This window comes from Haliotis cracherodii, unplaced genomic scaffold, assembly GCF_022045235.1.
Source record: "Haliotis cracherodii isolate W230 unplaced genomic scaffold, xgHalCrac1.p SCAF_5, whole genome shotgun sequence".
Taxonomy (NCBI): domain Eukaryota; kingdom Metazoa; phylum Mollusca; class Gastropoda; order Lepetellida; family Haliotidae; genus Haliotis; species Haliotis cracherodii.
This window is the reverse complement of record NW_027266308.1, coordinates 69,813,183-69,837,778: the sequence shown is the minus strand read 5'-3', so window position 1 is coordinate 69,837,778 and position 24,596 is coordinate 69,813,183. Positions and strand designations below refer to the sequence as shown.

The 24,596-nt window shown below is 43.4% G+C and overlaps 1 protein-coding gene across 10 annotated transcripts in view; it reads left to right on the top strand.

Moving 5' to 3' along the window:
* Nucleotides 1–24,596, top strand: part of LOC139442832 (muscle-specific protein 300 kDa-like) — a 265,153-nt gene that overhangs the window by 176,255 nt on the left and 64,302 nt on the right. For all 10 annotated transcript variants that reach the window (XM_071223727.1, XM_071223730.1, XM_071223728.1 and 7 more), the window contains 8 exons: nucleotides 2,372–2,488; nucleotides 2,843–3,028; nucleotides 3,428–3,568; nucleotides 4,347–4,492; nucleotides 6,691–6,871; nucleotides 6,983–7,291; nucleotides 15,348–15,674; nucleotides 20,953–21,258. In XM_071223727.1, the coding sequence (XP_071079828.1) occupies nucleotides 2,372–2,488; nucleotides 2,843–3,028; nucleotides 3,428–3,568; nucleotides 4,347–4,492; nucleotides 6,691–6,871; nucleotides 6,983–7,291; nucleotides 15,348–15,674; nucleotides 20,953–21,258 (1,713 nt within the window). The remainder of the gene's footprint in view (nucleotides 1–2,371; nucleotides 2,489–2,842; nucleotides 3,029–3,427; nucleotides 3,569–4,346; nucleotides 4,493–6,690; nucleotides 6,872–6,982; nucleotides 7,292–15,347; nucleotides 15,675–20,952; nucleotides 21,259–24,596) is intronic.

Genomic DNA, 24,596 nt, shown 5'->3' with positions numbered 1-24,596 from the left:
TACCCTGTGTCTGTTTACTGTATACCTTGTGTCTGTTTGCTGTATACCTTGTGTCTGTTTGCTGTATACCCTGTGTCTGTTTGCTGTATACCCTGTGTCTGTTTGTTGTATACCTTGTGTCTGTTTGCTGTATACCCTGTGTCTGTTTGCTGTATACCCTGTGTCTGTTTGTTGTATACCCTGTGTTTGTTTGTTGTATACCCTGTGTCTGTTTGCTGTATACCTTGTGTCTGTTTGCTGTATACCCTGTGTCTGTTTGCTGTATACCTTGTGTCTGTTTGCTGTATACCCTGTGTCTGTTTGCTGTATACCTTGTGTCTGTTTGCTGTATACCCTGTGTCTGTTTGCTGTATACCTTGTGTCTGTTTGCTGTATACCCTGTGTCTGTTTGCTGTATACCTTGTGTCTGTTTGCTGTATACCTTGTGTCTGTTTGTTGTATACCCTGTGTCTGTTTGCTGTATACCCTGTGTCTGTTTGTTGTATACCCTGTGTCTGTTTGCTGCATACCCTGTGTCTGTTTACTGTATACCTTGTGTCTGTTTGCTGTATACCTTGTGTCTGTTTGCTGTATACCCTGTGTCTGTTTGCTGTATACCTTGTGTCTGTTTGCTGTATACCTTGTGTCTGTTTGCTGTATACCCTGTGTCTGTTTGCTGTATACCCTGTGTCTGTTTGCTGTATACCTTGTGTCTGTTTGCTGTATACCTTGTGTCTGTTTGCTGTATACCTTGTGTCTGTTTGTTGTATACCTTGTGTCTGTTTGCTGTATACCTTGTGTCTGTTTGCTGTATACCTTGTGTCTGTTTGCTGTATACCTTGTGTCTGTTTGTTGTATACCTTGTGTCTGTTTGTTGTATACCTTGTGTCTGTTTGCTGTATACCCTGTGTCTGTTTGCTGTATACCCTGTGTCTGTTTGCTGTATACCCTGTGTCTGTTTGTTGTATACCTTGTGTCTGTTTGCTGTATACCCTGTGTCTGTTTGCTGTATACCCTGTGTCTGTTTGCTGTATACCTTGTGTCTGTTTGTTGTATACCCTGTGTCTGTTTGTTGTATACCTTTTGTCTGTTTGCTGTATACCCTGTGTCTGTTTGTTGTATACCCTGTGTCTGTTTGCTGTATACCCTGTGTCTGTTTGCTGTATACCCTGTGTCTGTTTGCTGTATACCTTGTGTCTGTTTGCTGTATACCCTGTGTCTGTTTGCTGTATACCCTGTCTGTTTACTGTATACCCTGTGTCTGTTTGTTGTATACCCTGTGTCTGTTTGCTGTATACTCTGTGTCTGTTTGCTGTATACCTTGTGTCTGTTTGCTGTATACCCTGTGTCTGTTTGCTGTATACCTTGTGTCTGTTTGCTGTATACCTTGTGTCTGTTTGCTGTATACCCTGTGTCTGTTTGCTGTATACCCTGTGTCTGTTTGCTGTATACCTTGTGTCTGTTTGCTGCATACCCTGTGTCTGTTTGCTGTATACCCTGTGTCTGTTTGCTGTATACCCTGTGTCTGTTTGCTGTATACCTTGTGTCTGTTTGCTGTATACCCTGTGTCTGTTTGTTGTATACCCTGTGTTTGTTTGTTGTATACCCTGTGTCTGTTTGCTGTATACCCTGTGTCTGTTTGCTGTATACCCTGTGTCTGTTTGCTGTATACCTTGTGTCTGTTTGCTGTATACCCTGTGTCTGTTTGTTGTATACCCTGTGTTTGTTTGTTGTATACCCTGTGTCTGTTTGCTGTATACCCTGTGTCTGTTTGCTGTATACCCTGTGTCTGTTTGCTGTATACCCTGTGTCTGTTTGCTGTATACCCTGTGTCTGTTTGCTGTATACCTTGTGTCTGTTTGCTGTATACCTTGTGTCTGTTTGCTGTATACCCTGTGTCTGTTTGCTGTATACCCTGTGTCTGTTTGCTGTATACCTTGTGTCTGTTTGCTGTATACCCTGTGTCTGTTTGCTGTATACCTTGTGTCTGTTTGCTGTATACCTTGTGTCTGTTTGCTGTATACCCTGTGTCTGTTTGCTGTATACCCTGTGTCTGTTTGCTGTATACCCTGTGTCTGTTTGCTGTATACCCTGTGTCTGTTTGCTGTATACCCTGTGTCTGTTTGCTGTATACCCTGTGTCTGTTTGTTGTATACCCTGTGTCTGTTTGCTGTATACCCTGTGTCTGTTTGCTGTATACCCTGTGTCTGTTTGCTGTATACCCTGTGTCTGTTTGCTGTATACCTTGTGTCTGTTTGCTGTATACCTTGTGTCTGTTTGCTGTATACCCTGTGTCTGTTTGCTGTATACTCTGTGTCTGTTTGCTGTATACCCTGTGTCTGTTTGCTGTATACCTTGTGTCTGTTTGCTGTATACCCTGTGTCTGCTGCAGGCTGCTCACCAGGACCTACACCTGATTCTGGAGGGCCTGGAGACGCAGATAGCGGAGGTGGACAAGATGGCCGTTGTTACTCCCCAGGATCTGCAGCTTGCACTCGACACCACCAAGGTTTGCTGTTTTTTACTTTTTGTCAAATCCATCTGATGCTGTGTTTTGATAGCTCTGAAAGTCAACAACAGTCTCTGGGTGTTTGATGACTTTTTCCACATTAAAAAAGAACTTTTTTTTGCTGGTTTACATTTGCTGCAAGAGTTCAATATATGATTGGCACACATATGTTTTTCACTTGAAAATATAGGTTGCCACTTATATTGATCTGTACAGTGCTGCGTCAGTGGTCTGTGGACAGTAGTTTGCCTTTTGAAATCACACACTGTTAGATGAGTTAGTGGTTCAATGATATCCGTCTTTGTTGTTGTCAACTAGATGATCTGGTCCGTGATATCTGTGTTCCACTTGTAGAACATTCAGACAGTGATGGAGTCGCAGTGCCGACCCGCGGTGGATGAACTCAATGACCACGCCCGATCCCTTGACCGCGTGGCCAACTCCAACAGCCGCTCCCTCATCAACAAACACACCAACAGCATCAACCGCCGCTGGAACACCCTCGTTGCACAGATGGAGGCCAAACTGCTGAATGTCCAGGTAAACACAGGCCCCATAGCGTCCACGGCTGCAGACATTGTGTTTCTAAGACTAATCCAGAGGACTCGTGTGGACCATTTCACAGAGGTCATGCTTGACCATAATCTTTACTATGTTTACATTTTCTCTGTTTTGTTCAGTTCCAATTTGTAGGACGTAGCTGAGACCAGAATAGTCATGCTTCTGTATCGTGGTCACAACACAAGTATTGATGAGGTTGTTTAGAACTACACTCACATCTGACAAAGATTGAGTGTATAACAGCTAGGGCCCTGGGGTTGTGGTATCATGTTGAGATAACTACACCAGCTACCTGTTTCCAATTGTTTCACAACCATGTTGTGTTGCTGCTGTCTGCTTATGGTGTAGTGATGTCACCAGGAGGCGCTTGTGTTGCAGGAGACGGGCAGTCAGTGGACCGACTACACCACGGACATGGAGCACATGGAGACCTCCCTGCAGGAGGTTCAGTCCAAGCTGCACGAGGCGCGGCATGCCCGGGACACCGACGACCTCAACACCTACATCACCATCCTGCAGGTGATCGCTCGCTGAAACCCATATAGATAAGGGGAGATAACTGTGGCGTTACTGTCAGTCAGTTATTGTGTCCTGGTATCTTGGTTCCCATCTATGCAGGAAGGCACCTCATGACCCGCAGCACTCCAAGTTTAGATTTGCTCCTGGCACTTTTTTTCAAGGTCCAGTTTTAAGGTTTAAGGAGTCACATTTACAAAGAATTTATTATTTTAGAAATTAAATAATAAGACAAGACAAAAAAATGCATTCCAATTGCTCTAATGTGTCTGCACAACAAACTTTGAAAACTTGCTGCAATGAACACAAGTCATTGCACAGTTCAGCAGCTTGGCTCCTGAGAGTTTCTCGGACTTCAGTCCTGCCCCACACAGAAGCTCACGGAACACATTCAGTGTTCAAACTAAGCTCATTCCTGTGGGCAGATCTCATGTCGGGGGTTCTTATGGCCTGCAGTACATTTACATGTGGATTTATTTGTCACAATAAGGTTTTTTTAAATGAGGGCGTAAAGAGTTAAGTCAGAGCCAGTAGCTCCATGTGGTCTCTCGTTGTGAAAGTAACTTTGTTCAAAATGTGCCTCACCCAGCAGTGAATGGGTACCCAGTAGGATGAGCAATGTTGTTAAGCTTCTGGCGCCTCACAGGCAGCTTGGGGTGTATACTCCCAAAGGAGCTGAGAATGATGTTTGGATGCACACTGATCCAGTATGAATAGACCTATATTATAACTATTATTATGATGATGATGAACTGAACTGACAAACTGTCTTGTTATTCAGGAATTGAGCCTCACGCTGTCAAGTTCAGAGACCAGGCTTGATGTTCTGCAGAGGTCCGGTATGACGCTGCAACGGAGTCTGCCCACGGCGGAAGCCAGGGTCTCCAGTCAGAACAGCCTGCTGTCGGCTCAGGAAAACCTAGAGAGGTGAGGAGGAACAAGCACACCAAGGGAGATAATCCTGATATGTATAGTGGATGCATGAGTGGAGCTGATTACAGTGTACTGTTTTTTTTGTGGTTTGGTTTGTTGTTTTACGCCGCACTCAGCAATATTCCAGCTATATGACGGCAGTCTGTAAATAATCGAGTCTGGACCAGACAATCCAGTGATTTACATCATGAACATCAATCCACGCAATTGACCACCCGATCCTGTTAGGCGCCTTTAATGACAAGCATAGTCGCCTTTTACGGCAAGCATGGGTTGCTGAAGACCTATTCTAGCCCGGATCTTCACGGGTCACAGTGTACTGAAGCCTTCACTGAGATTATCAAAGTTAGCCTAACATCTTGCTGTCTAGTCCCCTTTTATGGGCGGCCATTCGGTCAAAAAATACCAAGTTGAAAAAAAAGCCAAAGTACGCAATTAAGGTCAAATATTACGAATAAAGAACTAAATGTTACTACTAAAGGTCAAAATACAATATTAATAGTCAAATGTTACGAAAAGACGTCAAAAGAAAAGAAAGAACAATGTGTACGAAAGAACGTCAGTGAGCACGAAAGGACGTTTTCAATAAAGAACGTCAGTGAGCACGAAAAGACGTTTTCAATAAAGAACGTCAGTGAGCACCAAAGGACGCTGACAATAAAGAACGCCAGATGGCGCTGCAATTTGTAAAACATTCCGAATTTAATCGGCTTGTTCCGTTGGTATATGATAACTGCATGCCGAGGTGCACAATGTATTACATCATTCCTCGTGCACTCACCGTCAGACGTCACACATATAAATGTGGATGTAAACAAGCGAAATAAATATGGTTTGAAAACGAACGCTGGCGTCATAGATGAAACTCGATTTATTTTTTTTATTTATGGCGAGCTATTTTTCCTAACGAATGTGTAAGTTATACATATGCATACAAATCCATTGGGTATATATATTTGTTGTTCAGATATTAGGCAGCATTTTGTTCGCACACAGTTTCCGAAAAGCTGTTAAATAAAACAAACTCTCGCACAACGTTCACTTTTCAGATGAAAATGTGCGTCAGAAACAAAACTCGACATCATAGCAGCCTCGTGTTGCACCAAGCATGAACAGTTATTGGATCACTGTAGATGAATCCTAGTTTAGCCTTAAGTGAGTGTTTTTGAAGGTTGTATACAAAATACATGTACCAATTAGGGCTGGGACAAGTCCAAATTTACTACCCGGTTCCCACCCCTCTTTTACCCGACCCTACCCGGGTACCCGCTGTAGAGGTAGGTACAAACTGTCCGATTGGAAAAAGTTTGACCGTAGGTCTGGTAGAATGTGTTTAGATACATGTTTTAAACGATCTGGTGTATACACTGAAGTTGACTGAAGTTTTATTTTTATTCAAACATATAAAAGTCAGAAGGAACAGGCATAGTAGTCAGGAAGAACTGCGAACATTAGTGACTTGTAGTTTAAACATAGAGGTTCAGGGTAGTCCTGTGGGTACCCGGGTCCTACTTCGTACCCACCCGACCCGAGTACCCGAGTTACCCGTCCAAGCCCCAGTACCAATGTTAGGCAGATGTTGGATTACACAGTAAACTGTATTTATGAAAAGGCCCTTATGCGGTGACATAGCTTAACGCAACATGTTTATACACAATGTGTACATTATACATTATAAATACATGTATATATATGTGTGACGTCAGACAGTGAGTGCACGAGGAATGACGTAATACATTGTGCACCTCGGCATGCAGTTATCATATACACGGCGGAACAAGCCGATTAAATTCGGAATGTTTTACAAATTGCAGCGCCATCTGGCGTTCTTTATTGTCAACGTACTTTCGTGCTCACTGACGTTCTTTATTGAAAACGTCCTTTCGTGCTCACTGACGTTCTTTTGTACACATTGTTCTTTCTTTTCTTATGACGTCTTTTCGTAACATTTGACTATTAATATTGTATTTTGACCTTTAGTAGTAACATTTAGTTCTTTATTCGTAATATTTGACCTTAATTGCATACTTTTGTCCTTTTTTTCAACTTGGTATTTTTTGACCGAATGGCCGCCCATACCCCTTGTTCCTGACCATTGTTTCCAAATGTTCATGTGTGTGTTCCCAGACTGTGAATATAATGTGCAAGTTTATTTCCATCTGTTGGAGAAATATTATGTCCTTGTGTTGCAGACTGCGGGATGAGGTGAGGAACGAGCTGACGTCTGCACGGGAGGACCAGGAGGATCAACAGTCGTACCTGACCGAGATGACGCAGACCATCACGTGGTTCACTCACACCCAGGACGAGCTGATGCAGCTTCACATGGGCCCCGATCAGACACACGCAGCAGACAGCTTACAGCGATACAAGGTACTATCAAGGAATTCTCTAATCACTCAACAAACAAGTCTGTGACACATAGTTGTCATTAAACACAGCCTGACAGTATTTCTGTACTATCTCATCATTCCTCTGTTGCAGGTTCTTCAACAAGATGTCAGGACTCGCATCCAGCAATTCCATTGCATTGTGCAGGTGCAGGAGGCTAAATATAGCGCTCAAGGGAAGCAACTGCCCGAGTCGCTGCGTGTCGAGATGACACGAGTCCGGGAACTGGAGGCGAGTATAACAGACACGCTTCAGTCAAAGGAGGAGGAACTTTTGAATCTTCGAGAAGATCGGGAGCAGTACCAGACTCAGCTGGAGCTGGTGACAAGATGGCTGACACGAGCAGATGCCACCTTGAGGAAACAAATACACAACCTAGATGACAGCAACCAGGAGCATGAGGTAGGACCCACTCTCTTCATATGCACTCAACGTGTGACAATGCCTGTTTATTGCAGCAAAGATTCATTCATGAATTCTTATTTCTCGTTCTGATTTGGCCTTTTAAATTCTGGTTTATGGTCAGTGACATTTTATATTATCTGTATGTTATTGTCAGGAAGTATGTACACTTTTGGCAAATGTGTAACCTCCCTTGGGAGGAAATATTCTACAGAGTTGCCTCCCTTGCCCGTCAGAATCAGCTGCCATGTGTTTCCCAGTCTCCAGGATTATGTTCCTTGGTCTGTCAGTCGGTCAGTCTGTCAGCACCACACCTGTGCTTGTATGTTTCATCAAGTGGTGGGGGAGACTGGGTAGCCTAATGGTTAAAGCATTCACTCGTCACGCCCAAAAATCAGAGTTTGATTCCCCACATGAATACAATGTGTTTGAAGCCAATTTCTGGTGTTCCCCTCCGTGATATTAACTTGACTGTTGCAACAGTCTCATGAGTGACATCACAAATGATCAACTCCACAGGTTCCAACGTGTACAAAATACAGCAGCACGTATCGTCACGAAGACATCGAAATGGACTCCAGTAACACCTGCTCTGACTGGTTGCCACTCAAAGTCAGAATTGAATTCAAAATTCTAACCCTGGCCTACAAATGCTACATGGAAACAGACCCATTAAATCTCATCGAACTACTGCCTAAATACAATCCTTCCAGATCTCTCCGTTCTAAGAATAACCACCTGTTACAAGTCCCGGAAACCCGTCTCAAAACCTTTGGTCAGAGATCTTTCCAGTTCTGCGCTTCCTCGTTATGGAACAAACTACCATCTGATCTTAAGCTGTCGCCATCGCTTTCATCATTTGAGGCTCATCTGAAAACACACCTTTTCAGACAAAACTATCAACTCTACTCCCCTTTCATTAGCATTATTTGCTAAAACTATGTAGCGCCATGAGCATTAACTTGGTGAATGGAATCTGGCGAAGTATAAATGGACTTATTATTATTATTATTATTATTATTATTATTATTATTATTATTATTATTTGCTGGAATATTGATAAAAGCAGCATAAAACCATACTCATTTACTCACTCATGCATTGATCAGGTCATCTGACTGCCTGTCATTGATCAGGTCATCTGACTGCCTGTCATTGATCAGGTCATCTGGCTGTATTAGATCAGATCATCTGACTATCATAGATCAGGTCATCTAACTGCCTGTCATAGATCAGGTAATCTGTTAGTCAGAGATCAGGTCATCTGACTGTTAGTCAGAGATCAGGTCATCTGATTGTATTAGATCAGGTCATCTGACTATCATAGATCAGGTCATCTAACTGCCTGTCATAGATCAGGTAATCTGTTAGTCAGAGATCAGGTCATCTGACTGTTAGTCAGAGATCAGGTCATCTGACTGTATTAGATCAGGTCATCTGACAGTATTAGATCAGGTCATCTGTCTGTCATAGATCAGGTCATCTGTCTCATAGATCAGGTCATCTGTCTGTCATAGATCAGGTCATCTGACAGTATTAGATCAGGTCATCTGTCTGTCATAGATCAGGTCATCTGACAGTATTAGATCAGTCATCTGTCTGTCATAGATCAGATCATCTGACTATCAGATCAGGTCATCTGATTGTTGTAGATCAGGTCATCTGACTGTATTAGATCAGATCTTCTGACTGTTGTAGATCAGGTCATCTGACTCCTATAGCAGGTCATCTGACTATGATAGATCAGGTAATCTGACTGTCATAGATCAGGTCATCAATTGTGGATGACCACAGTTTCAGTTGATACTGTATTAACTCTTCAATCCCACAGGAGGTCATTTGATCTGGAGATAAATTAAGTAGGCAAATGTGTTTCGTATTAAAAATGTGGCAGTTAGATTTTAATTATTGGCCCTCTTTATGAATCATTAGCTACAGTGTTAGTTGATGCTTAAGACCATCTCCAAATTGCAAGCAAATATCAATATTTACTACTTTGATTTGACAGATCTATTCCTTACTGGTCAAACCCCTTTTTCGTCAGCTATATACTGTTAATAGGCTTATACGTAATTAGCGCCTTTAGCTATACATTGACAAATGGACAGGATTTTAAAACCATAAAGAGCGAATTAAATGTGTTGTCAGAACTGAGTCTGACTTTCTATGTCAGGTGAAGTCAGTTAGTCTCAGTCTAGAATGACGTTCTATGTCAGGTGAAGTCAGTTAGTCTCAGTCTAGAATGACGTTCTATGTCAGGTGAGGTCAGTTAGTCTCAGTCTAGAATGACTTTCTATGTCAGGTGAAGTCATCTAGTCTCAGTCTAGAATGACGTTCTATGTCAGGTGAAGACAGTTAGTCTCAGTCTATTATGACGTTCTATGTCAGGTGAAGACAGTTAGTCTAGAATGACGTTCTATATCAGGTGAAGACAGTTAGTCTCAGTCTAGAATGACGTTCTATGTCAGGTGAAGACAGTTAGTCTCAGTCTAGAATGACGTTCTATGTCAGGTGAAGACAGTTAGTCTCAGTTTAGAATGACGTTCTTTGTCAGGTGAAGACAGTTAGTCTCAGTCTAGAATGACGTTCTATGTCAGGTGAAGACAGTTAGTCTCAGTTTAGAATGACGTTCTATGTCAGGTGAAGTCAGCTAGTCTCAGTCTAGAATGACGTTCTATGTCAGGTGAAGACAGTTAGTCTCAGTCTATTATGACGTTCTATGTCAGGTGAAGTCAGTTAGTCTAGAATGAAGTTCTATGTCAGGTGAAGACAGTTAGTCTCAGTCTAGAATGACGTTCTATATCAGGTGAAGACAGTTAGTCTAGAATGACGTTCTATGTCAGGTGAAGACAGTTAGTCTCAGTCTATTATGACGTTCTATGTCAGGTGAAGTCAGTTAGTCTCAGTCTAGAATGACGTTCTATGTCAGGTGAAGACAGTTAGTCTCAGTTTAGAATGACGTTCTATGTCAGGTGAAGACAGTTAGTCTCAGTCTAGAATGACGTTCTATATCAGGTGAAGACAGTTAGTCTCAGTCTAGAATGGCGTTCTTTGTCAGGTGAAGTCAGTTAGTCTCAGTCTAGAACGACGTTCTATGTCAGGTGAAGTCAGTTAGTCTCAGTCTAGAATGGCGTTCTTTGTCAGGTGAAGACAGTTAGCCTCAGTCTAGAATGACTTTCTATGTCAGGTGAAGACAGTTAGTCTCAGTCTAGAATGACGTTCTATGTCAGGTGAAGGCAGTTAGTCTCAGTCTAGAATGACATTCTATGTCAGGTGAAGACAGTTAGTCTCAGTTTAGAATGACGTTCTATGTCAGGTGAAGTCAGTTAGTCTCAGTCTAGAATGACGTTCTATGTCAGGTGAAGACAGTTAGTCTTAGTCTATTATGACGTTCTATGTCAGGTGAAGACAGTTAGTCTAGAATGACGTTCTATGTCAGGTGAAGACAGTTAGTCTCAGTCTAGAATGGCGTTCTTTGTCAGGTGAAGTCTGTTAGTCTCAGTCTAGAATGACGTTCTATGTCAGGTGAAGACAGTTAGTCTCAGTCTAGAATGACGTTCTATGTCAGGTGAAATCAGTTCCCTGTCTAGTTTCAAGACGTTGATCTTGCTTTGTAACATGAAGACATCTTGTCTTCAACCTCGTCTCTGTCAGCTTGTGTCACTGCTGATATTACAACCTCGATTCTTGATTCTTGTACTACCACAAGTCTGTGTTGTACTGTGGTTAGAGTTAGGACACGGGTAACATGGCTTTGTGGAGTTAAGTGAGCCTTTTAACTTGCTGTCAGGGAACGTTCACCTACCTGGAGTAGGGGGGCCAGCACACTGTTGGTTAGGTGTAACCCTGCATTGTGCCACACAGAAGTATCAAACCTTATGGCTTCAAGTACTTGATCAAATATTGATGTGATTCGTCAGCGTGACAGTGCCTGTATTGAGATGGCAGCCACAGACTGTATGAAGCTGTTGGTGTGGCCGTGATGTATTCAGTGATCTGTGGAATCAGTTGACATTACTATTAATGTCACACAAAGCACCACGGTAATTCAAGCACCTGCAATGCTCTCTTCCTTTGTGGGATATACATGATTTATGTATGGAGGTAGTATTTGAGCGACCTCACAGGCCTCGGACTCCACACTGACACATTTACAGATCTCCAGATTTCATTAGTGAGTGTGTTGTGTTGATCTCCAGTGGCCGGCTCCTTGCTGCTGGTATTGTAGACCCAACTCACCAACACCTCACATAATGCCACTTTGTATGTGCGTGAAGTAATCCATGGAGACCCTGTAACCTCACACAAAGCTTCAGCGTCCATTAAGTCCATTAAGTCCACGGCAGCGGATTACCTCAGTACACCTGCCCCAGCCCAGTGTATACCTGCTTCTGTGTATACCTAGACAGTGTGAATTCTGTGTATACCTGCTTCTGTGTATACCTGGCCAGTGTGAGCTCTGTGTGTACCTGGTTCTGTGTATACCTGCTTCTGTGTATACCTGCTTCCGTGTATACCTGCTTCTGTGTATACCTGGACAGTGTGAACTCTGTGTATACCTGGTTCTGTGTATACCTGCTTCTGTGTATACCTGCTTCTGTGTAGACCTGCTTCTGTGTATACCTGGACAGTGTGAACTCTGTGTATACTTAGCCAGGGTGAGTTCTGTGTATACCTGGCCAGGGTGAGCTCTATGTATACCTGGCCAGGGTGAGCTCTGTGTATACCTAGCCAGGGTGAGCTCTGTGTATACCTGGCCAGGGTGAGCTCTGTGTATACCTAGTCAGGGTGAGCTCTGTGTATACCTGGCCAGGGTGAGCTCTATGTATACCTGGCCAGGGTGAGCTCTGTGTATACCGGGCCAGGGTGAGCTCTTGTGTATACCGGGCCAGGGTGAGCTCTGTGTATACCTGGCCAGGGTGAGCTCTGTGTATACCTAGTCAGGGTGAGCTCTGTGTATACCTAGTCAGGGTGAGCTCTGTGTATACCTGGCCAGGGTGAGCTCTGTATACCTAGTCAGGGTGAGCTCTGTATATACCTAGTCAGGGTGAGCTCTGTGTATACCGGGCCAGGGTGAGCTCTGTGTATACCTGGCCAGGGTGAGCTCTGTGTATACCTGGCCAGGGTGAGCTCTGTAGGCACCTCGCTGTGTATACCTGGCCAGAATGATCTCTTTCTGATTTCTTTTGTTAGTTAAGTACAAGTGATTTACCTGTGTAAACCTTGCTTTTTTCCCCGATTGTAGTGTTTAAGGAAGTAGAGTGTAAACGTCTCAGAATTTGAATCCCCTCTGGTTGACGAAGGTTTAAGTCTGACGCTGGTGAACAGGTGTTGTTAGTCAAGTAGCACAACAAGTAGTGGCGCCATTGTACAACATTCATAAAGGAGTTAACAGCCCCTGTTGTGTAACTTTAGTAGGACTTGTCCAGAAATTTGTGTATCCTTGCTAATCATTTACAATTGAAAAAAAATCCCAATATATTGCACTTGCCAGAACATAGGACTATTTTCCTGGCGGGAGGCAATCTGTCTCAATCACCCTCTCATTTCTTGCTGCGGGGGGATCATGGCACCTCCCCAGATATACCCTCTCCCTACCTTCACATTACCTAAACCCAACTCCCCCTCACATCAGTCCACCCTGTATCTCACATCAGTCCACCCTGTATCTCACGTCAGTCCACCCTGTATCTCACATCAGTCCACCCTATATCTCACATCAGTCCACCCTATATCTCACATCAGTCCACCCTGTATCTCACGTCACTCCACCCTGTATCTCACGTCAGTCCACCCTGTATCTCACATCAGTCCACCCTATATCTCACATCAGTCCACCCTGTATCTCACGTCACTCCACCCTATATCTCACGTCAGTCCACCCTGTATCTCACATCAGTCCACCCTATATCTCATGTCAGTCCACCCTATATCTCACATCAGTCCACCCTGTATCACACATCAGTCCACCCTATATCTCATATCAGTCCACCCTGTATCACACATCAGTCCACCCTATATCTCATATCAGTCCACCCTGTATCACACATCAGTCCACCCTATATCTCACATCAGTCCACCCTGTATCACACATCAGTCCACCCTATATCTCATATCAGTCCACCCTATATCTCACATCAGTCCACCCTATATCTCACGTCAGTCCACCCTATATCTCACGTCAGTCCACCCTATATCTCACATCAGTCCACCCTGTATCACACATCAGTCCGCCCTATATCTCACATCAGTCCACCCTATATCTCACATCAGTCCACCCTATATCTCACATCAGTCCACCCTTTATCTCACATCAGTCCACCCTTTATCTCACATTATAAACCTTTTCATTGGGATCTCTATTATGTAAGAGAGTTTTTTCTATAGACATTAAAACCTATTAAGAGGTTTTACTTTCAATGTAAAACCTATTATGAGGGTTTTTTGTCGTGTGGGAGGTTTTACTTTGAATGTTAAACCTCAAATCCCAGGTTTAACCAAGTAACTGAAAAAATGACAACAAGAAGCAATTCAAAATTTTAATTCAATTAAAATTGAATGTCATGTGTACAGTTCTGCGTGGACATTTAAAAGCGACATCACTTCAGAGTCTCTGGTGAAAGGCGGTGAGGTTTCAAAACACTTGCTTTTAAACAAGCGCTTATCAATGCTGCACAATTTGCACGTGCAGTAACTGATAGCCGTTACGTCAAAACTACCTCTATGTAACAGTTGGATTGTTTAAAGTCGAAAATCTTGTAAAGCAAAAAAACACCTTTAAAATTTGCGGATTTTCATTTTGAAAAGTTTAAAAGAATTGGAATATTGCAACACAAACATTTAGAAACCGAAGATTTCACTTTCATTTAAAAGTAAGTATTTTAGTTGTGGTTTGCTTTTGACACATCCAAGTGCTCTTGAACGCCCGGCAAGTCAACGAATTTCACGTGCAAGTTATGATATCACGTCTTCAAGGAAGCGCTATAATGAAGCGCCTCATTTATAGATGCTCGTTATAACATTTAATCAATTTAGACGGTTTATAAGTATGGAAAAACACTTTCCCTCGGTTTTGGTAGACAGAGCTGCCCTGGGGGTCGGGAAAAACCGCGGGGGCTTCGCCCCCTTGGTTTTTCCCTCTCCCCAGGGCATGCTGTGTCTACCAAAACCTCATAAGCGTGTTTTCTCCAATACTTAGTCCACTCTATATCTCACATTAGTCCACCCTATATCTCCCATCAGTCCACCCTATATCTCACATCATTCCACCATGTATCTCACATCAGTCCACCCTATATCTCACATCATTCCACCATGTATCTCACATCAGTCCACCCTATATCTCACATTAGTCCACCTGATATCCTCTCCTTGCACTTGCTGCCAATACCCTCCTCACACAATCTAGCCGGTTGTCCTCGTAGGGTTACCACTTGAGCCCTTCTGCCCTGATACGTCCCCACCCCCAAGTTATTGTTTGATTGATGGCGGTACGAGCGAGTGTTGGAGTGATTGCTGGTCTATTGATCAGTGACTACCCTCTCCCAGCCATTCACTCTGATAAGGGTCTCCGTGGCCTTTCACTCCCCAACTTTAATGTTTGATCAAGGCTCAGATAAACATGGTTCTTTCTTTACAACAATTGCTAATGTACACACAGTCGCAAGTCAGCTTATGCTTAGCATACCAATACACTTTAATTTAAAATTTGAACCTGTCAAGGTATCGATGTATGGTATCGACTTTCAGCCGAGCTTTGGTTTAATGATTTACTGTGAAAGTGTTTGTGCTGTATATGGAGTTCATGATATTGGCACCATGCCAGACTGGGAGGTTTAGATAACGGTGGGTCGGTCTCCATGGAACGTGGGGCCACAGACTGCCAGTACTTCCAGCATTCCCTCCCTGTCTGTATTACCGACTGTGTCCTGCGGAGCTGCCACGGTTTGTGAGCTAGTGTGTCACCTGCCTACCTGTCGGGACTTGCACGCCTGACTTTAAACAACCCACTTCTTGCCACACCAAACCTAGTCTCACCTGCTCTGATTCCCCGCAGGTCCTGCTTGGAGAGATCCCAGAGTTCCAGACCCAGCTGGATGCTGTGAGAGCAACAGGCAGCGCCCTCATCCAGCACACCCCCGACCCCGCTGAGAAGACTCGCATCCAGAGCAGTCTTGCGGAGGTGAACCGCCAGTTTTCGGCGACACAGTCCCGAGTCCGGGAGAGGAGCCAGCATTTACAGGAAGCATCATGGTTGACCACGTTGTATGGTGATGGTGCAGCGTCAGTGACGGCATGGCTCGGGGAGGCAGAAGCCATCAGTGGTGCTGAGCTCAGCTGGACTGACTTTGAGACGGTCAACGAGGAATTGAAGACTTTCCAGGTAGGTTACCCTCATGCTGTTACCCTAGTGTTGTCAGAATGCCAGGAAATATCCCAGGCTGTCTCCCACTTTCAGATGTTTGCATAGTTGCAGTAACTAACCTGTTGATAATTGAAACTTTCATGTTTGTTTGTTTGTTTGTTTTTTTATACATCTGTATTTATCTATTTTGTTTGTTTGTTTGTTTATATATGAAAATAGTAGCATGTAACAGATCCGCTATATCCTCAAACCTTGTTAATATTTATTCCTATAAAGTAAATCCAGTCATATGTCCCTGATTCCTCCAAGCCTGCATTCCTCTGTTTGTGACATGACATGATCCCAAGTTGATTGCCCCATGAAGCATGGTGTTTTGTGTCCGGGGTTATATCTGCTGTTGTACAATGTGTCTAATGATGCGTGTCACCGCCTCCTGGCTTGTCGTGCAAGGGAGATCCTCCCTGCCCCTGTGTCGGGCATAATGGCACATTGCGTGCCTACCTCTTGTCAAACTGTCCAAGCAGGGGCTGTCATTGTAGTTTGTCAGTGGGGTTAAATGCCGGAGTCAAAGATTTGACAGGTACAGGTGGTACCAGTGATGGCGTGTCGTGAATGTTGGTGAATTGTGGGGAGGGACAGAACTTGGTTTTATTCCACCTTTATTCTGTCCCTGACACAAACTACATAGCTGAGGGACCAAACGATTGTGTAAATTCCAGCCCAAGTGAAAAATCTCTTCATGCCATACTAAATGTCGTATTTAGGTGAACAATCTTGTTTCAAAAACATGTCAGTTTCACAAAATTGCACAAATTGAAAACTGTCAACAATGGTATTAAAGTAGACATATTACTAAAATATTTGAAAAAATCTGTTTATGATTTTATATCAATTGTTCGGCCACCAAGACAGCCGAGAAGAAAAAAATGTCAACACAGAAGATGCCAGAACATCAAGTAGGAGTATAATTCACGTACAGACTGAACAAATTCATGTAACCACCCAACACAGTTCAGGGCTCGATGTAGCAGTGTCAACATGCACCAGTGCATCAAGTAGGAGTATAATTCACGTACAGACTGAACAAATTCATGTAACCACCCAACACAGTTCAGGGCTCGATGTAGCAGTGTCAACATGCACCAGTGCATCAAGTAGGAGTATAATTCACGTACAGACTGAACAAATTCATGTAACCACCCAACACAGTTCAGGGCTCGATGTAGCAGTGTCAACATGCACCAGTGCATCAAGTAGGAGTATAATTCACGTACAGACTGAACAAATTCATGTAACCACCCAACACAGTTCAGGGCTCGATGTAGCAGTGTCAACATGCACCAGTGCATCAAGTAGGAGTATAATTCACGTACAGACTGAACAAATTCATGTAACCACCCAACACAGTTCAGGGCTCGATGTAGCAGTGTCAACATGCACCAGTGCATCAAGTAGGAGTATAATTCACGTACAGACTGAACAAATTCATGTAACCACCCAACACAGTTCAGGGCTCGATGTAGCAGTGTCAACATGCACCAGTGCATCAAGTAGGAGTATAATTCACGTACAGACTGAACAAATTCATGTAACCACCCAACACAGTTCAGGGCTCGATGTAGCAGTGTCAACATGCACCAGTGCATCAAGTAGGAGTATAATTCACGTACAGACTGAACAATTCATGTAACCACCCAACACAGTTCAGGGCTCGATGTAGCAGTGTCAACATGCACCAGTGCATCAATTAGGAGTATAATTCACGTACAGACTGAACAAGTTCATGTAACCACCCAACACAGTTCAGGGCTCGATGTAGCAGTGTCAATATGCACCAGTGCATCAAGTAGGAGTATAATTCACGTACAGACTGAACAAGTTCATGTAACCACCCAACACAGTTCAGGGCTCGATGTAGCAGTGTCAATATGCACCAGAACATCAAGTAGGAGTATAATTCACGTACAGACTGAACAAATTCATGTAACCACCCAACACAGTTCAGGGCTCGATGTAGCAGTGTCAATATGCACCAGTGCATCAAGTAGGAGTATAATTCACGTACAGACTGAACAAATTCATGTAACCACCCAACACAGTTCAGGGCTCGATGTAGCAGTGTCAACATGCACCAGTGCATCAAGTAGGAGTATAATTCACGTACAGACTGAACAAATTCATGTAACCACCCAACACAGTTCAGGGCTCGATGTAGCAGTGTCAACATGCACCAGTGCATCAAGTAGGAGTATAATTCACGTACAGACTGAACAAATTCATGTAACCACCCAACACAGTTCAGGGCTCGATGTAACAGTGTCAACATGCACCAGTGCATCAAGTAGGAGTTTAATTCACGTACAGACTGAACAAATTCATGTAACCACCCAACACAGTTCAGGGCTCGATGTAGCAGTGTCAATATGCACCAGTGCATCAAGTAGGAGTTTAATTCACGTACAGACTGAACAAATTCATGTAACCACCCAACACAGTTCAGGGCTCGATGTAGCAGTGTCAACATGCACCAGTGCATCAAGTAGGAGTATAATTCACGTACAGACTGAACAAATTCATGTAACCACCCAACACAGTTCAGGGCTCGATGTAGCAGTGTCAATATGCACCAGTGCATCAAGTAGGAGTATAATTCACGTACAGACTGAACAAATTCATGTAACCACCCAACACAGTTCAGGGCCTGATGTAGCAGTGTCAATATGCACCAGTGCATCAAGTAGGAGTATAATTCACGTACAGACTGAACAAGTTCATGTAACCACCCAACACAGTTCAGGGCTCGATGTAGCAGTGTCAATATGCACCAGTGCATCAAGTAGGAGTATAATTCACGTACAGACTGAACAAATTCATGTAACCACCCAACACAGTTCAGGGCTCGATGTAGCAGTGTCAATATGCACCAGTGCATCAAGTAGGAGTATAATTCACGTACAGACTGAACAAATTCATGTAACCACCCAACACAGTTCAGGGCTCCATGTAGCAGTGTCAATATGCACCAGTGCATCAAGTAGGAGTATAATTCACGTACAGACTGAACAAATTCATGTAACCACCCAACACAGTTCAGGGCTCGATGTAGCAGTGTCAATATGCACCAGTGCATCAAGTAGGAGTATAATTCACGTACAGACTGAACAAATTCATGTAATCACCCAACACAGTTCAGGGCTCGATGTAGCAGTGTCAACATGCACCAGTGCATCAAGTAGGAGTATAATTCACGTACAGACTGAACAAATTCATGTAACCACCCAACACAGTTCAGGGCTCGATGTAGCAGTGTCAACATGCACCAGTGCATCAAGTAGGAGTATAATTCACGTACAGACTGAACAAATTCATGTAACCACCCAACACAGTTCAGGGCTCGATGTAGCAGTGTCAATATGCACCAGTGCATCAAGTAGGAGTATAATTCACGTACAGACTGAACAAATTCATGTAACCACCCAACACAGTTCAGGGCTCGATGTAGCAGTGTCAATATGCACCAGTGCATCAATTAGGAGTATAATTCACGTACAGACTGAACAAATTCATGTAACCACCCAACACAGTTCAGGGCTCAATGTAGCAGTGTCAACATGCACCAGTGCATCCAGCATTGCACCTACGGTGCTTTATAAGGTTCGGATCAATCCTTCAGCAATATGTCCGGATATAACAAATAATTATTCAATAATGACAGAACCAAAATTTCATCAAAGATAAATTTTTGATTATGACCACCCAACACAGTTCAGGGCTCGATGTAGCAGTGTCAACATGCACCAGTGCATCAAGTAGGAGTATAATTCACGTACAGACTGAACAAATTCATGTAACCACCCAACACAGTTCAGGGCTCCATGTAGCAGTGTCAATATGCACCAGTGCATCAAGTAGGAGTATAATTCACGTACAGACTGAACAAATTCATGTAACCACCCAACACAGTTCAGGGCTCGATGTAGCAGTGTCAATATGCACCAGTGCATCAAGTAGGAGTATAATTCACGTACAGACTGAACAAATTCATGTAATCACCCAACACAGTTCAGGGCTCGATGTAGCAGTGTCAACATGCACCAGTGCATCAAGTAGGAGTATAATTCACGTACAGACTGAACAAGTTCATGTAACCACCCAACACAGTTCAGGGCTCGATGTAGCAGTGTCAACATGCACCAGTGCATCAAGTAGGAGTATAATTCACGTACAGACTGAACAAATTCATGTAACCACCCAACACAGTTCAGGGCTCGATGTAGCAGTGTCAATATGCACCAGTGCATCAAGTAGGAGTATAATTCACGTACAGACTGAACAAATTCATGTAACCACCCAACACAGTTCAGGGCTCCATGTAGCAGTGTCAATATGCACCAGTGCATCAAGTAGGAGTATAATTCACGTACAGACTGAACAAATTCATGTAACCACCCAACACAGTTCAGGGCTCAATGTAGCAGTGTCAACATGCACCAGTGCATCCAGCATTGCACCTACGGTGCTTTATAAGGTTCGGATCAATCCTTCAGCAATATGTCCGGATATAACAAATAATTATTCAATAATGACAGAACCAAAATTTCATCAAAGATAAATTTTTGATTATGATAGAACTTTTGTCATGAAGTGAAAATTCCAGTGGGGACTCTCACACATACTGGATTAGTTCCCGTTATTTTGTGTCTTCTTTTTTCGTCCCCCTCCAAGACCACACACTATTTCTTTTTGGACTGCCCCATCAAGAAAACCCCCCTTTTAGACAGTTTTACAGTTTTACGACTTTCACTACAGAAGGACAAACACGCCAACATGTTTTGACGCCACCCAGTAAGGGAACTAATATTCTGGAAATTTTACACCCTGGAACCAAATGATAGACATGGACAATAAGTTCAGATTTATAGGGGGACCAGTAGTGCCAGTGATGTTGGTCGTGAATGTAGGTGAACTGTAGGGGGAGGCGTGGAGGTGGACCGGTAGTGCCAGTGATGTTGGTCGTGAATGTAGGTGAACTGTAGGGGGAGGCGTGGAGGGGGACCGGTAGTGCCAGTGATGTTGGTCGTGAATGTAGGTGAACTGTAGGGAGAGGCGTGGAGGAACATGACATGGAGCTATATATTTGGTCTCCCTCTGGAAGAACTCACTGCCATGTACATATAGGTTTCTGCTGTGTCCTGAACTACACAGATCCACCGACTCCTACGCTGTTGATGTACATGTATATGTGTTGTGATGTGATGCCGGTATGCTGTCAGACATGCTGTTGTTGTTGCCATAGCGACTGTCGGGGGAGTCCACACAGAGCCAGGCTCATCTGCGAAGTCTTCATGTGACCTTGAAACAGCTCAGTCAGTTCAGCGACACCTCCTCGGACGCCGCCCAGCTGGATACCATGTCACAGAGGATGTCAAGGGTGTCCGTCACAGTGCAGGACCGTCTGTCCACGTTGGAGGACAAACATGCCCGTATCAAAGAGTATGAGACAGAACTCTCGGACATCACACGCTGGCTGGAGCAGACACGAGCACAACTGGCGGACCGGGATCCACCGCTGGATGTCAAGGCCCATCTTGCTGGTAGTGAGGTATGTCAGCAGTTATGTTAAGAAAGATAAATGTCTAAGTAAGTAGCACCTCGTCTTTTCAGTATTAGGGTCCAAGTTAGAAGGACTCTGTCTCTGGAATTTGAATCCAAGTTAGTTGAACCATGTCATGTCAGTATTGAGGTCCAAGTTAGATGGACTCTGTCTTGTTGGCATTGTGTTGGAAGTGTTGAGGTACAAGTCTGATGGACCCTGTCTTGTCAGTATTGGGGTCCGAATCAGATGGACCCTGTTTTGGAAGTATTGAGGTCCAAATATTGGCATCCAAGTTAGATGTAAGTCATCAATTGCTCATTATGTTTATTCATCAAATGTAGAAAGAATTGCTTTTACAGACAAACTCTTAATTTACAAGCAGTAGTTTTTAATGTAACTTCACTTGAATTCTGTTTTGTAATTTTGGCTAGTTGTAGTGATTGTTGGGCTAGTTGTAGTCAGTATTGTTCTGGTTGTAGTGAGTATTGTTCTGGTTGTAGTCAGTATTGTTCTGGTTGTAGTCGGTATTGTTCTGGCTGTAGTGAGTATTGTTCTGGTTATAGTGAGTATTGTTCTGGTTGTAGTGAGTATTGTTCTGGTTGTAGTCAGTATTGTTCTGGTTGTAGTCAGTATTGTTCTGGTTGTAGTCAGTATTGTTCTGGTTGTAGTGAGTATTGTTCTGGCTGTAGTGAGTATTGTTCTGGCTGTAGTGAGTATTGTTCTGGCTGTAGTGAGTATTGTTCTGGTTGTAGTGAGTATTGTTCTGGTTGTAGTCAGTATTGTTCTGGTTGTAGTGAGTATTGTTCTGGCTGTAGTGAGTATTGTTCTGGCTGTAGTGAGTATTGTTCTGGCTGTAGTGAGTATTGTTCTGGCTGTAGTGAGTATTGTTCTGGTTGTAGTCAGTATTGTTCTGGCTGTAGTGAGTATTGTTCTGGTTGTAGTGAGTATTGTTCTGGTTGTAGTCAGTATTGTTCTGGTTGTAGTGAGTATTGTTCTGGCTGTAGTGAGTATTGTTCTGGCTGTAGTGAGTATTGTTCTGGTTGTAGTGAGTATTGTTCTGGTTGTAGTGAGTATTGTTCTGGCTGTAGTGAGTATTGTTCTGGTTATAGTCAGTATTGTTCTGGTTGTAGTGAGTATTGTTCTGGCTGTAGTGATTGCTGTTCAGACTGTAGTGAGTATTGTTCTGGCTGTACTGAGTAGTTTTCTGGCTGTATTGAGTATTGTTCTGGTTGTAGTGATTGCTGTTCTGGTTGTAGTGAATATTGTTCTGGCTGTAGTGATTGCTGTTCTGGCTGTAGTGAGTATTGTTCTGGCTGTAGTGAGTATTGTTCTGGCTGTAGTGAGTATTGTTCTGGTTGTAGTCAGTATTGTTCTGGTTGTAGTCAGTATAGTTCTGGTTGTAGTCAGTATTGTTCTGGCTGTAGTAAGTATTGTTCTGGCTGTAGTGAGTATTGTTCTGGCTGTAGTGAGTATTGTTCTGGTTGTAGTGAGTATTGTTCTGGTTGTAGTGATTGCTGTTCTGGCTGTAGTGAATATTGTTCTGACTGTAGTGAGTATTGTTCTGGTTGTAGTGAGTATTGTTCTGGCTGTAGTGAGTATTGTTCTGGCTGTAGTGAGTATTGTTCTGGTTGTAGTGATTGCTGTTTTGGCTGTAGTGAGTATTGTTCTGGCTGTAGTGAGTATTGTTCTGGTTGTAGTGAGTATTGTTCTGGTTGTAGTGAGTATTGTTCTGGCTGTAGTGAGTATTGTTCTGGCTGTAGTGAGTATTGTTCTGGTTGTAGTGAGTATTGTTCTGGCTGTAGTGATTGCTGTTCTGGCTGTAGTGAGTATTGTTCTGGCTGTAGTGATTGCTGTTCTGGCTGTAGTGAGTATTGTTCTGGCTGTAGTGAGTATTGTTCTGGCTGTAGTGATTGCTGTTCTGGCTGTAGTGAGTATTGTTCTGGTTGTAGTCAGTATTGTTCTGGTTGTAGTCAGTATAGTTCTGGTTGTAGTCAGTATTGTTCTGGCTGTAGTAAGTATTGTTCTGGCTGTAGTGAGTATTGTTCTGGCTGTAGTGAGTATTGTTCTGGCTGTAGTGAGTATTGTTCTGGCTGTAGTGAGTATTGTTCTGGTTGTAGTGAGTATTGTTCTGGTTGTAGTGATTGCTGTTTTGGCTGTAGTGAGTATTGTTCTGGCTGTAGTGAGTATTGTTCTGACTGTAGTGAGTATTGTTCTGGTTGTAGTGAGTATTGTTCTGGCTGTAGTGAGTATTGTTCTGGCTGTAGTGAGTATTGTTCTGGTTGTAGTGATTGCTGTTCTGGCTGTAGTGAGTATTGTTCTGGTTGTAGTGAGTATTGTTCTGGTTGTAGTGATCATTGTTCTGGTTGTAGTGAGTATTGTTCTGGCTGTAGTGATCATTGTTCTGGTTGTAGTGAGTATTGTTCTGGTAGTCAGTATTGTTCTGGTTGTAGTCAGTATTGTTCTGGCTGTAGTGATCATTGTTCTGGTTCTAGTGATTGCTGTTCTGGCTGTAGTCAGTATTGTTCTGGCTGTAGTGAGTATTGTTCTGGTTGTAGTGATTGCTGTTCTGGCTGTAGTGAGTATTGTTCTGGCTGTAGTGAGTATTGTTCTGGCTGTAGTGAGTATTGTTCTGGCTGTAGTGAGTATTGTTCTGGTTGTAGTGATTGCTGTTCTGGCTGTAGTGAGTATTGTTCTGGCTGTAGTGAGTATTGTTCTGGCTGTAGTGAGTATTGTTCTGGTTGTAGTGATTGCTGTTCTGGCTGTAGTGAGTATTGTTCTGGCTGTAGTGAGTATTGTTCTGGCTGTAGTGAGTATTGTTCTGGTTGTAGTGATTGCTGTTCTGGCTGTAGTGAGTATTGTTCTGGCTGTAGTGAGTATTGTTCTGGCTGTAGTGAGTAGTGTTCTGGCTGTAGTGAGTATTGTTCTGGTTGTAGTGATTGCTGTTCTGGCTGTAGTGAGTATTGTTCTGTAGTGAGTAGTGTTCTGGCTGTAGTGAGTATTGTTCTGGTTGTAGTGATTGCTGTTCTGGCTGTAGTGAGTATTGTTCTGTAGTGAGTAGTGTTCTGGCTGTAGTGAGTATTGTTCTGGTTGTAGTGATTGTTGTTCTGGCTGTAGTGAGTATTGTTCTGGCTGTAGTGAGTATTGTTCTGGCTGTAGTGAGTAGTGTTCTGGCTGTAGTGAGTATGTGGAATGTGTGGAGAGCTGTTTGAGTGCAGGGGGTTGTGGCTGGAGTGTTTCCCGGACAGGCGACAACATGGGTCAAGTGTTCAATACAACACTGCCCTCTGTACATATATGTTCACAGACTGTGCCGGAGACATTGCTGGTCCATGGCTACTGCAGTG